At 44.1% G+C, this 14,157-nt stretch overlaps 1 protein-coding gene across 1 annotated transcript; it reads left to right on the top strand.

Annotated features, from left to right (window-relative positions):
• The first annotated feature begins 11,183 nt into the window (after positions 1–11,183).
• On the top strand, positions 11,184–13,140 carry LOC149811297 (putative BOI-related E3 ubiquitin-protein ligase 3). The gene is made up of 4 exons (XM_089992586.1): positions 11,184–11,460; positions 11,561–11,646; positions 11,740–12,071; positions 12,199–13,140. The coding sequence occupies exons 1-4, from the start codon at positions 11,405–11,407 to the stop codon at positions 12,754–12,756; spliced, it is 1,032 nt and encodes a 343-aa protein (XP_089848712.1). The 5' UTR covers positions 11,184–11,404; the 3' UTR covers positions 12,757–13,140.
• The last annotated feature ends 1,017 nt before the right edge of the window (positions 13,141–14,157 follow it).

The following is a 14,157-nucleotide window of genomic DNA, read 5'->3' as shown; positions in this document are numbered from 1 at the left end:
CAGGTTTTGAATGTTAACTCGAATATGACGAAAATGAGCATCGTTTCGCGCCATCCAAACAAACCACCAAGAGGTAAGCAACCACGTCCGCCAGATGAACCTCCACCTCTTGTTGCGCCTAATACAAACCGGCCCCAAGATCAGATCTAGCGCAAAGGACTCCTCCTTAACAAATACTTCTGGATGCCTCCAGGTCCTACTAAAGATTTCCATAAATATTGGGCAAGACCAGAACAAGTGAAATGTAGATTCTTCTGCAGCTTGACAAAGCACGCACCAACTCGGGAGTTGAATGCCCCACTTTTTTAAATTACTGTGGGTCTGGATCCTATCGTGCAAAATTAACCAAGCCAGGACTCGAGAACGGGGGAAGGACCCTTCGCCCAAAGCACATCCTCGGGCAACCAATCAGCCTCTGGCGGTAGCAACGATCTATAGACTTTTTTGGTGAGAAACTCTCCGCTTGGTGCCAACGCCCACTGCAACCACTGACCAAAATTTCTGTAGACCTCAAAATGGTCTCTAAAGCAGGCTAAAGCCCTCAACCACGATTTACGCAAGTGCGAGAGCGCCAAACCTCGGGTTCCCAGACGAACCAGAATAAGAGCTGGATCCCCATATTTAGCAAGAAGAAAACTAGCACAAGGGTTATCCGGTTGGTGGGCCAACCAACATTTCTTGGCGACAAGAACAATGCTTCGCAGTCTGGGCACCGGGATGCCTAAACCACCCATACGCCGAGGTAGTACCACCGAACGCCAACCAATCAAGTGACGCTTACCTGTGAGTTTACACCCAGACCAAAGAAAGCCTGCCAGCAAGCACGTCAGCTGCTTCTCTACTCCCACAGGCATCACAAATAGAGACATGAAAAATTCTGGAATAGTTGAAAGAACATCATAGACTAAGGTTAGATGTCCAGCGCTAGAGAGATAAGACGACTACCACGAAAGCAATTTGCACTTCACTTTTTGAAGCGTCGGAGCCCAAGCCGCTGAAGAGAGAGGCTTCACTTGTAACGACAAGCCAAGGTACATAATAGGCAAGTCAGAAGTAGTGCAATTAAAAATTCTCTTTCCAGTTGCAAGCATATTGGCATTAACATTGAACATGGTAATAGAGCATTTGGTCTCATTTAGAGAAAGTCCGGACATGGAGAGAAAGAACTGAATGATAAGCTTGAACCTGAGCATTTGTTTAACATTTGCACAACCAAAAATGATCATATCATCAACATAAGTAAGAATATGACCCGGGAAGTCGAAAACCTGCAAAGGATCAATGAAACCCGATACAACAGCCCGCTTAAGCAAGACCACAAGACCCTCAGCAACTGCATTGAACAACAAAGGTGATAGAGGGCACCCTTGCCGCAAACCCCGCCTTAGCTTGAACCGGTCTCCTCTAATACCATTGATATTTAACATGGCATGGGCATTTGAGACCAGCTCTCTCACCCAACCAGAAAAACGACGACCAATACCAAAATTTGCTAACATTTGAAATAAGAATGGCCAATGCACAGAGTCAAAAGCTTTATGAAAGTCTAATTTAAGGACAAAGTAAGGTTGACCTCTATGCTGCAAGGAATGGACCACCTCAGACACCATGATGAACGAGTGCTGGACCCTCTTATTACAGATAAAGGCGAACTGAGAGTCTGAAAAAATCTGACTGATTTCAACCTATTCGCCAAAACTTTGGCAAACATCCGATAGAGAGCACTCATAACTGAGATTGGTCGGAATCGAGAAATATCATTGGGCTCATCATCTTTCGAAATGATCGAAATAATAGCAACATGCAAATGATAAGGCAGTCTGGAGTTACGATGAAACTCATCAAACATACTCACCACGTCTGATTTAACACAGTCCCAAAAGATTCTAAAAAAGTCGACATGAAACCCGTCAATGTCAGGCGCTTTCCAACCCGACAGATCCTTAATGGCCGAAAAAATCTCATCTTCAGAGAACCTTCTTTGCATATATCTGGCTTGCTCTAGTTGAATTGAGCCAACTAAGATATTACCAAAGACACCCTCCGCAGTTAATGAAGCAGAATATAAGTCCTTAAAGTATAGCGAGACTGCCGGATTAATGTGCTGATTGAGATAAGAAACACCCTCAATGGAGATAGAAGGAACAACCTTCCTCCTATGACGATGGGAAGCATATGAGTGAAAAAAATTAGTGTTGTCATCACCAGCCGCAAGCCATTTCACCCTAGACCTTTGCTTCCAACGAATTTCCTCTTTGATCCTCCAGTTTTTCAAGAGCATAGTTAATTCTAAGGACCTGGCCTGAAGATTGAGAAGTTGCAAATCAGAAAGAGAGTCAGGAGAAGACATAGACTGATACAACTCAGAAATCTCTTGATCCCATGTAGCTATTTGCTGAAATTTCTCCACCTTACGACTATGAAGCCAAGCTTTGATATCCTTAGCTAGACGAGAAAGCTTATTTTGAACATGTAGCGCGGCCCAGTGCACATCAACAGTTTTGTTCCAAGAATTAGAAATAACCGTGAAAAAATCTGGCTCCTGAAGCCACCATTCTTCAAACGCAAAGCTTCTAGTGGGTTGAAAGCCATCCCCCCAATGAGTGATGATCTGCCCATGATCCGAGATAGAGGGAGCAAACAGCATACACTTAACGTCGGGAATGAGGTCCAATAAATTAGGTGTGACAAAGACCCTATCAAGGACCCTACAACACGGAGGGGACCGCATATTTGACCAAGAGAAGTGCTCCCTGGTTAAAGGAATAGGGTAGAGAAAATGACGGTGAACAAAGTCTTGGAAACCTCGCTTAGAGGGATTAGGAATTACGAGGTTATTAGAGTCATAGATAGATAACAAACAATTGAAATCCCCCATAAGAAGGTGACAATCCGCGCTGGAAACGACAACCCTATCCAAATCATCCCAAAAAGCGGGCCTCATGGCGGCGAGATTAGGTCCATAAACAACAGAAACCACTACTCTTCTATCATCTGCCTGTAAATTGAAAGCAACAGACAAAGAGAAAAGACCCACATCTAGTTGTGATAAATTTAAAGAATGCTTTCCCAAGATAAGGATACCTCCTGCATGATTTACCGTTGGCTTATAAAAATAGTTAGCTCCCTGTCAGATGCTAGAAATGACCACGAGCGAGATGACCTCCATTTTAGTTTCACATAAAGCAAGAAGGTCAGGCTTTTGCTCCTTAACCCAATTAGCCAGAAACAGGCGTTTAGTGGGACAATTTAAGTCTCTAACATTCCAACAAACAGTCTTCATGGAACAAAATCTGGAAAAACCCGTGGTTGGTGGCACCGAGATGACCTTCTTGGGGACCTAGCATCGGTAGCCGAAACAATTAACGAAGCCCTCCTTCTTCTTCGCTGACCACCAGCACTGACAGACGACCTCATGTGACCATCGAAAATGCCCAACTGCTCGCAATCTGCTCCACCAGAGTTGTAGAGAGAGTCCCCAATAATCACAGAAATAGCTGAAATTGTAGAATCCATATCAACAGCTATCGCTTGCAACTGTGAAGATGAGAGAGAGATATCCAGCAACTTAGCTGCATCGACAACCGTGACACCCAGAGGTTGTGGACTAGGATGCTGCTGACCCTGTGCTGGACTAATGAAGGAGACCGCGTCTGGCAGAATACCAAAAGATTTGGTAGAAGAAAAAACCGCAGAGACATAATGTGATACAGGGAAAGGACGAGGAACCGAGGAGCCAAGCACCATGTATCTGATTGCCATGTTGGTTCTAACATTAAACGCAATAAGATTGATAACCAGATAGTCATAGCGTCTGGAGGGAAAAATAATAAGGGACGATAGCAGATTCGTCCTTTGTCCATCACGCGCAAGCCTGCCCAACCGCGCCTCCAAGCTGAAATGGCAATTGGTACAAAGAGAAGCAGATACCAGGCCCCGAGCTTGAGAAAAAACTGACGACTGAACTCCATTAGAGAAAGCATTGCTATCATGGTCAAATATTTGTGGGCCCACCCTAGACAGAGCTCGTGATGGCGAGGATGGCAAAAATTTTCTCTGCTTCCCACGAGCATGCCTACCCAACCACGCCATCAGTCCGCCACGAGAATTAGCGCAAAAAGAATCAGACGTCGAGCTCTGAGCATTATAAATAGTGACCAGCAAATCTCCAAGAGAGAAAGCATTGATGGCAGACCCAAATTTTTGGGGCCCACCCCTGGCAGAACTTGCAAAGGTTGGGAGATGCCATCAAAAGCTGGCGAAGAGTCTAACATAGTTGGAGCAATAGACGGAAAAGATAGCCCAAAGTGTTGCGGCTCGACCGGGACCCAGATAGATCCAATCTTGACAGCATTAAATGAAATCGCCGGGTTGTGGAGATTGCCAATCTGCACCCATGGCGAGAAGCATAATTTTTGGGAAGGCCGTTCAGGATTCCGACTTGCCGGATGACGCACCACCCCAGAAAATTCTTTAGAGACTAGATTCATCCCCGATGAATGAGAATGTGAGGGGTTAGATCGTCTTCGCTTCCAGACTGGGTGTCGACGAGAGAGAAGAGATAGGCCGCACTTATGACAATCACAGCGTTTATGGAAGTTCAAAGAAAAACAATTAGCACACCACCAATCCCCCGGCCTGGCATGACTCAACTGGGATCTATAACGAATAGCATGGAAGGAGCTTTGCCAAGTAGATGGGACCTGCTTCCATCCTCGATCAGCAACCCACTCTGGAAGTTCACGAATGAAGAAAGGAGAAACAAGCAAAGCCTTAACAGAGCACGCTTAGAGAGGCTCCCGTCTAATAGCTCGCAGAAAAAACCTAATGTCTGAAATACGATGGTTTGTTTTTATTACAAACAAGCTTGGAGGCGCGGTTGGGAGTTTCAAGAGTTATAATGTGTGGAGAATTCTCCAAATATAAAGAGTCCCATTTGCATATAAAGTTTGTTTTTATTACAAACAAGCTTGGTGTGTATGAGTCGTCTTTTTAGTTTTCTTAAGGAGGAGTTCTTGTTTTGAATAACCGCTAAGGCGAGAGAGTCTTGAATGAATCTTTCCTTATTTATCTCTAAGACCACTACACCATGTGGATATGATTGAGTAGGACCCACATCACCATGACATGGATTTGGATCCAAATCCTAACCTGTCTTCCTAGCAGAATGACCAATTGCCTTTGGGAAGGGTATTTTTTAAAGAAAAGATGATACTTTGGTGGCGGCTAACATCAGAATGGAAGACAACTAACCAGACCAAGATCGAATGGAGCCAGTTCTTTTGCAACCAAAAATGGCGAACCAACAGTTCAGGTCTCAAGAAATCGATTTTCCAATAGTGACCCCAGGCTTCTCGAAGGACACCGTCAAGACACAAATATCTTATCTTCGGGATCCCAATTCAAACATAGGGATCTAGAAGAAATGGAGCGGGTCTAAACCCAAAATGAAAGGTACAGGTAATAGCACCCTATTAGAATCCTAGCACTAAAGAAAAGAAAGGTCCTGTCATCGATTAGAGTTCCCAAGGGACAGAAATAACTAACTGGGCAGAGAAAGAGTTTCAACTATGCAGCCATGCTACTCCTTGCAAGAAGAAGGGGGGGCCCAAGCTCAATGGAGGTGAGAAAGACAACCAGACTCCAAAGGAAGTGGCTGAGCATATATGGCAAATAAAGTTTCAATAGTGAAATTTTCATTCCCTCCCCTAAAACCTATATCAATGAAGACAGTGGCGTCGAGTGTGAGAGGATTAAAGGAAGTGTTGGGCAAGTAGGCAAACCGCAGGTGACTCTAGAGGAACCAGATCAGGTAACTCAATCTCAATTTCTGTCTTAGAATTTTTTGTACGGTAGAGTCAATATCTTTGTATTTAAATCTTGTCATATTACAGTTTTTTTTTTTTTTTGGCCAAAAACACATAGCTAAATTCGCTATGTTGGGGATGACCAGAATTTGGAAGGATCACCCCCCCTGATAAGCACCTTTAAGGGTATAGTTTTACTGTATAAAGCTTACAATTTTAGTGGAAGGAACTGGTTGGGGGGTCCGCCTATAACCCTAGCGTAACTTTCAAAAAAAAAAAAAAATGAAGCACATGTGAACAAACTCACGCACACCAAATGGGGGAACACAGCACTCCACGTTGTTGAGGAACATATAATATTATGTGTGTGTGTACTCATTCATCTCAACAAAAACAGTAGTAGAGAAGGGAAAGTAGTAGTAGTGTTTGCTGTGCCTTTTCTTTGGTATGCGTATGGGCTTCTTGGTATGATGGGGGTTAAAAAGGAAAAAATAAAAATAAAATAGTTTTTTATTCTTATAGGGTGGGAAGATAAGGATTGATTGCGATTTTACTGGTTTGGTTGCAATTTGCAAAGCAACAAAATTATAATGGCGCAGAGAGCAGAGCCGGGGGGCGACTTTTCCAACATTGTAATTTAAAAAAAGAAAGTCACGGTAATGTGACCGACTGTTGCTTCGTGTGACAGTGCGTGTGGGTGGTCACTGAGTCAGAGATCATAAAACATGGCCCACGTAAATAAATTTTTAATTAAATTTGTAGACCCCTCCCTCTCTCTCTCTCTCTCTAACATATTTTGTTTTGAAATATTTAAGACTATTCATCAGGTAAAGATATGGCAATCCACCATCAAGATTAAAGCTCGCCTTGATTCTAATGCTAAAGGTAAATTATTTATCAAGGGGACCTTATATAAAAGTTATAGACAGCTCATACGTTAAAAAAGATAAAAGGCTTTGGTAGCAACATTACTTTAGGAGAAAGAAAGTGATACTGATGCAATCTTTGATGCCTAACTTGAGACAATAGTGGTCCCCTGCCAATAACTCGATATTTATTTTGTAGTAAAGGAAAAAAGGGTCAATGAAAGTGAAATCTTGTGTGGGAATGGGATTCATGTGGGAGCCATTAATGAGTTGTTTGAACATTAAAAGGTGGTGGAAATAAAATGTTGACATAGATGGATCACCAAGCTACATGGATGCAAAAAAAAAAAAAAAAAATTGGTGCTTGGGTGACTCGACTCATGAAAAGGAAGCCCTTCAAGATTTTTTTTTTGAAAAAAGAAGCGTACCAATCATAGATGGACACGTAAATCCAAAGACATCCAATTCCACTAGGATGAAACACAAATCCCATTGACATGGACACGTACCAAGCAAAAAAGTAGAAAGGTGGATCGGTCATGTGGGACAGCATTGACATTAGAATTCTGGTGATATATATAAATTAAACGGATGGGAATTCTCTTCCAAACGTTCATGACTGGACTCCATAAAAAGGACATGTGGGCCTCCCCACCCTGATATAACCAAAATCCTGAATGATGGGGGGGTGTGGTCCCCCAATCCCACCCTAACAGCCAACCCACAAATAAAATCCTCACAATATTATTATGTATCTGCCACTCACATGCCTTGGCTTTTTGGGCTTACTAGATGACCCTTATATTCTATATTATGGATGTGCTCTTATGCAATGTATGAATATTTAAAATTTGAATGATAGGATGGAACTCCCTTTGAACCCGGCGGAATCTAGAATCCATCCAAGGATTTCACTTCACACCAACGTCATGATCTGAAATTCTGATATGCATCATCTACTTGCAGCCAAAAATATGTGTGAGGGTCCTTCTTACCTAATTTCGGGCAAAATATTTTTACCTTGGGTAAAAATAAGTATGTGAAACGGTAAAATGTGACCCATGGGAAAGATTAAAAAAGAAATATTGGACGCCCTAGGAACTTAAAAGTCAATACTTTGGGAAAAAGCAAGCTGCGGAAATGGACATTTATCTCACAAGACCCCAGAAGCTAGTCAAAGTAGGAATTTTTGGTTAGGCATTTTCATTTATAATCATGGAAATCAGTGTTTGGATACGGTTTCTTAAATCATATAAATCAAAATTGGTGTACCAATGCAAGCCAGACGGACACCCATTCTCTGTCCTATCAGACATATACTACTAGTCTTTTTGAAAACTTCATAAAAAAAATATGGCTATATATATATATATATATCACCGTATATCCACAGCTAGCCGTCGATCGCTATATAAATCACTAATCATTATTGCCTACGTCAAGATTGAGTTTGATACTGTCGCACCCTTGGCAAAATTGAGATTCTAGATGGAAACGAAATCGGGCCCGACGGGTAGGACGAACGACGCTTCAATCGGTATGCTTGTGAGTAAGAAAACAGGGGGAAAAGAATTCAAATAAGGGAACAACTAATCCCCTCCACCCAGAGTTTTAAAAAGTTAGCACGTTGTATTGTTGAAGTTCACATGGACATTAGACCGAAATCATGTTACGTGTAAATCAAAACAATTTTTTAATGAAAGGACCTAGCGGTGGTTTCTTAGTCGGCAATAAATTAAAATTCTTCATTCACTGTATTCTAAACTTTTGTGTTAGATAGTTTGTAAGCCTCACAGAGAGAATTGATATTCATTCCCTAAGTTTAGTTGTCAAGAGTATGGTAACCTTGAATTAAGGACAACATCCGCACATTATTTTGTGGGTGGTGTCAACCAAAGCAAGCGATCACGCTGAAGATAGGCTTGATAAGGAAGATATTAAGCCCCAAGGTGGATGGATAATGGACATTGTAACACCCCAAGTTACATTTTTTAAAAGTGGGTAGCAGATTAAACTACTAATCTCATCATCATATGGCAAGTTCTGTAAGTTTCCTTTTATTATTGTATTCAAAATTTCTAAGGAGAGAAGCACGCACACCAAGTTCATTTATAGATGCGAAGGTGGTTTTGTTGCGTTTGATTTTGAGATCCAATAACATATCTCGAAAAGAATTAAAAAGTCTTGGTCAATCAAGCATAGAAAAAAGAAAATGTGGGCATCACGACACATTTGGAGGAGGTCATCCTGACCATGTTCATGCTTTGCTAATATGGATCTGTTTGCATCATTAGTTATAATTATTTCTTTAATATCATGGGGATGTGTTTGCTAATTCAATCAAACAACTAATGAAACTTTAAAAATACTAATTATCTTTCAAAAAAAGATAAGAAAAAGCGTCAGGTGCAATTGAACTAGCGATAAGTTCAACATTCACATGCTCAAGCAACAACATGTTGTTGGCCTCAATTATTGGTTGGAGGGACGCAAGGTGGTTGAGTCGAGATCGATGGGTCTGAGGGATGAATTAGGGGGGTTTTCTTGATCATAAAAAAAAAAAAAAGGACAAGTATAGCATTATTGCTAAATAATAATTAAAAAAAAAAAATAGAAGCCTGACAAGGCTTGTCCACCTGTGAAAAATATGGGATAGCAGCACGAGAAGATGCTCGAATTCCCAGACACGCCATCTCACCATCCCCACCAACACTGCCTTTTATTAAAAGGATTTGAGGAACAAGTGCCTCTATGGGATGGCAAATGTGAGTCTGGATTAGGAGAAAGAAAAAAAAAAAAATCTAAAAAGAGGAGGCAAAACTCGGGCCTCTAGGGCATTTACGACATTGTCTTTATCTATTAATAAGGAAAGTAACTGTAATTGCTGAAGATGCCTTTCCTAATTCAATCCGAGAGAGAGAGAGAGAGAGAGCAGTTGTTCCAAAGGGAGGAGGTGCCGGAGAAACGATGGGCTGGGCTCACCAAGGAACCGGCTGAGGGGTCGCTATCGACGAGCAGCGCGAGTAGGGGAAGCATTAGGAGGGCTCACCCAAGTAGGCCATCATTCGTTGCCAGATGTAGGATGAAAACAAAACAAAAAACAGTACACGAAATTGATCGGTGGGCAAGTCATTCAAGGCATGAGTGGGATGTGCAACGAGTATCGTACGAACCGCAAAATGAACAGTGGTAAAATCCCGAAAAACAGAAGAAGAGAAAACAAAAAAATGTTTATATAAAAGGCACACTTCCCCACACACACCCCTACGCTCCCTCTCTCAAGGCATAAGAATTAATAAGACACGATTTATTAGGTAAATACATGCTGGAATTAAGGGGGGTGTGTGGTGCGGCAAGGCCAAGGAGAGACAGATAGGCAAAGGGTTAGTAGCGGTCGCTTACAGCTAGAGCCGTATAGGAAAGCCGACTGCCAACCCGCACACATTAAATCTTTAAGCCAAACCATCATGGCGTTCAAAGTAGAGAAAGAAATTTAGAAAATGGGACGGAAGGTTCGGGGTCGGGTTCTGGGTTAGGTTTGGTGGGGTCATTATGTCCAACTTGACCACTAGCTGCCTTCATAAATAAACGAAAGAGAGAGAGAGAGGGGAGGAGTCCAAATAGGTAACCCGAGGCAGTTGGCTGAATGGACCAGAGGGCCATAATCCTTGGGATTTATACCCACATCACCATCCGTGTCCGGACGGGGTCAAGAATAGGGATTCTCTCGCTCTCAAACAGGATTATTTATTGATGGCAGAAAATTGGACAGAGCGTGTCAGCGGCCGTTGGTCATGTCAGAAGCCGACATTCATAAATTTTCGATATTTTTTTGTATTATTAAAAAAATCAACATCTCCTCACTCAATAAAAAAATGTCCACGTCTGAGGGGCCGACGTGATTAGCGTACCCCTGGGTTCGCGCGAAGTTATTTTTCTTTCGAGTCCGGGCCCGGGAGACGTCCCATCAAGCTGGTGGTAAGCTCGTAGCTAGTGGGCTCAGAGAGGTGGGTCAATGAATGCGTCTGATGTGGCAGTAGTGGTCCAGCGTGGCGGCAGTGCCTATGTACGAGAGAGAGAGAGAGAGAGCGTGTTATAAAAAAGGAGAGGAAGGATTAAAGTGGAAGAAAGAAAAAAAGAAAATGACTCTGGGATAGAGTCAGAGAGCGGCATAAGGTGAGTTGGTGGGCCCGAAGGAATAGTGAGGTGGGGTCTACCGTTCTGGGAGGGCGTGAGGTGGCACTGACTTTTTATTGTGCGCGTATGACGGTGAAGGAATTGGAGAGGGTGCCTGCCATCTTTGGCGATGGAGGGGGAGAGGGGACGCACTTTTCCACTCGTTACCCGTGTGTCTCTCGTTTGACTGATTACCTATTTCACACTGATGAGCAGATAAAGAGAAAAACTGAGAGAGAAGGAAAAAAACATTAAAAAAATACGAGAGAGAGAGAGAGAGAGAGAAAAGAAGGGAAGGGAGCGTCGTTTTATAATCACTTCAAGAATAAAGTGAGAGAGGGGCAGGGTCTCATATGCGAGTTTCCCTCTCGCCTTTGGCCCTTCTTGGTGTAGTGGAGCAGACGCTCCTTTCCCATCCTTTTGCAGCACCTTTACTCTAAATACACCATCCCACCGATTCTTTTTGCGCTCTCGCCTCTTCCGCTCTCTCATTTCATTTCATCTCTCTGTCATCCTCTTCTCCCTCCTTTAAAGCGTAGCGGTTTCTCGCCTGTAATGGCGGTGCAAGCGCATTATCCGTCCAACGCTTTCATGCCGGACTTTCGAAAACGGTAAATACCAACGCACCCATCCAATCCTTCCTTCATCTTACCACTCCTTTCCTCTTCTCTATTTTTTTCGCTTAGTTGTGTTTTCTGTTTCTGAAATCAGGTCGAGGGATGATTTGCTCCAAGAGTTGCAGTCACAGCAACAACACGAGCTGAGCGGGAATGTCTTTCTTGGAGGGTTCAATTGCGGTGAGGCAAATGCTCCCCGGTGAATTTGATCTAAATCTGCGTGTTTGAATCGGGAGATTCATTTTTTCCTTGTCGTTTCTTTGTTGATTGCAGCAGGGCAGATCTTGAACGGAAACACCGTGTTTAGCGATCCAGAGAGCGAACTGACGTGCAACGTATCCGCGTCGAGGAAGAGGAACCAAGGTGAGACGCAGCCGATGACCCAGACGCCCCTTCAGCAGCAGCAGCTTCGGTTCGTGAACCAACACAAGGTTCAGGAGAAGCCCGGGACCATCTCCACCGGGTTGCAGCTCTCTTACGAAGACAACCGGATGAACCATTCTGGGGGCACGTCGACTAGCGGCCGATCTCTGCCCGTCGCTCACGATTTGATGTCCTATCTCTGCCAGCAGGAGGATGAAGTCGACGCTCTCATACGTCTTCAGGTAACCAGAAGGGAGCAAAAATTTCACGATTTGATGTTCCTCTTTCGACGATGACTCTCCGTCCTTTGCCGTCTTCGGTTCTCGTCTCATTAATCGATTGATCTGGCTTTTGCGAAACGGATAACAGGGTGAGCGGCTCCGGTTGGGATTGGAAGAAAGACTGAAGAGGCGTTGCCGATCGATCCTGTCCTTCCTGGATCAGAAGATCGCGAGCAAATTCAGGGAGAAGGAGATGGAGCTCGAGAATGCGAGGGCTCGGAACGCTGAGCTCGAAGAGAAGCTAAAGCAGATGGGCCTCGAGAACCAGATCTGGCAGAACGTGGCGATGAACAACGAGGCGATCGTCGTGAATCTCAAGAGCAGCCTGGAGCGCGTGCTTCTGCAGAGCATGGGCCAGAGCCGGGAGGGCTTCGGCGACAGCGACGCCGTCCCTTCCCCGGCCGCCGCCGACGACGCGCATTCGTGCTGCTTTGAAGCTGCCGACGACGTGCAGGAGAGGACGTTCATGGAAAACGAGGAACTCCGCCACCGGAGGACGTGCAGGGCCTGCCGAGGCAACGAGTCGTCCGTCCTCCTCCTACCTTGCCGCCACCTCTGCCTCTGCAAGAATTGCGAGTCGAGGATCGACTACTGCCCCATCTGCAATGCCAAGAAGGACGCCAGCCTTCAGGTGTTCATGTTGTGACCCATCATCTTTCCTCCGGCCGACGGTAGCCCGACGAATCCTCTCTTTCTTTATGGCGGTTTAGTTTTCCGGCGAGTCGGCGTTGGAGAGAAGAAAGCGTGGCGCAGTTTGATCTTTTGGAACGGAAATTCGCCGAGTCGTGCGCGTGAGACGTAACGACGATAACCGTCTCTCTCATGTGATATATTTTCTCTCAATTTTAGAAAAAAAAGAACAAGCAAAATAGTAGATAAAAATATAGATATTTTTTCTTGCTTGTTCTGTTTACCGATGATCGATCGTAGGGCCGGCAACCACTTTGTCCTCGTGCAAACTGTTCCCACTTTTTTTGTTTTATTTTCTTTTTAATATATATATATATATATATATTAATGTAAATCACCAGTTCAAAGAATTCACCCGCGGTCTACCTCTTTTGGTCATATCGGTTATGGGACGTTCGGTTTTGTTTTTTTATAATTTTGGGTAGTGGTAAAAGATATCCTCCTGTCCTGGCGATTTACTTATTTGGGGTGTTGTAGCTACTGACATACTATGCAGTTTTTTCATGATTTGGTTCCCGAAAACTGAGCTCTGCCAGAAGAGGGAAATGGCGAGGGGAGGGTGCTGAGAAAATACTTAAGTAGTTTGGTAGTGGTACGGCTGTCGATTGCGATCTGAAAGGTTCTCCTGAAATAATGAACGAGAGAGAGAGTCTGCTGAGCGGCACGGGCCGCTTTGTTTCTTAGATTGGGCAACACGAACCACTACTGCCGCAGGCCGGACCCATAGGCTGGCCGCATCATCTCCGCCGGTGGTTGTGCAGCCCCAGTCTCAACAATTCGATTCCTATGCATTGCTTCCGACCCGTCTGTTGCAATCTTGCACTTTGACGATCCTGAGCCGACCCGGGTTCATATTGGTGTGTTGTACTTATTTTTCTTGGTTGCCGCTGCGGTTGGTGTTCGTATCCCGGTGATTATGGTGGCCTCGGTCATCTTCGATTCTGTGGATCCCGTGGTCAAATCTCGTGAGTGGTTCGGCAGGGGATGCCTTGGGCTTGGGTTACCTCCGAATATATTGTTTGGGGTTCTTTGGGTGACGGCAGCTTTCCCACTTGACATCAACTCTCTTCATCACGGCCCTCTGCGGGGAATCGGAAATTCACAGATTCACCAGTTTCACGGCATCCAAACACATGGTAGAAAGGAATTTCGTGAGTAGTAGTAGTAGTACCGATTTGCAAATAAAGTCATGTGGGTCTCTGTACCCGGTCCAAAGTTAAAGCAATGTGATGTCATTCTTTTGGTTGACACGTTCGGCAAGAGCGGGCCTGATTTGGTCTTGGTCCGCATGCGACAATTGGTCGCCCATCAGATTTTTACACGAAAATCTTATGGCCGCAACAGCTATGTTTTGGTT

This window comes from Nuphar pumila, chromosome 17 (assembly GCF_984573655.1).
Source record: "Nuphar pumila chromosome 17, dmNupPumi1.hap1.1, whole genome shotgun sequence".
NCBI classification, from domain to species: Eukaryota; Viridiplantae; Streptophyta; class Magnoliopsida; order Nymphaeales; family Nymphaeaceae; genus Nuphar; species Nuphar pumila.
The sequence above is the reverse complement of the archived record's forward strand: the minus strand, read 5'-3'. Positions and strand labels throughout refer to the sequence as shown.

Coding starts and splice junctions, on each gene's coding strand:
- LOC149811297 (XM_089992586.1), top strand. CDS start 11,405: ATGGCGGTGCAAGCGCATTATCCGTCCAACGCTTTCATGCCGGACTTT. Junction 11,461..11,560: donor ATGCCGGACTTTCGAAAACG/GTAAATACCAAC, acceptor TTCTGAAATCAG/GTCGAGGGATGATTTGCTCC. Junction 12,072..12,198: donor ACGCTCTCATACGTCTTCAG/GTAACCAGAAGG, acceptor AACGGATAACAG/GGTGAGCGGCTCCGGTTGGG.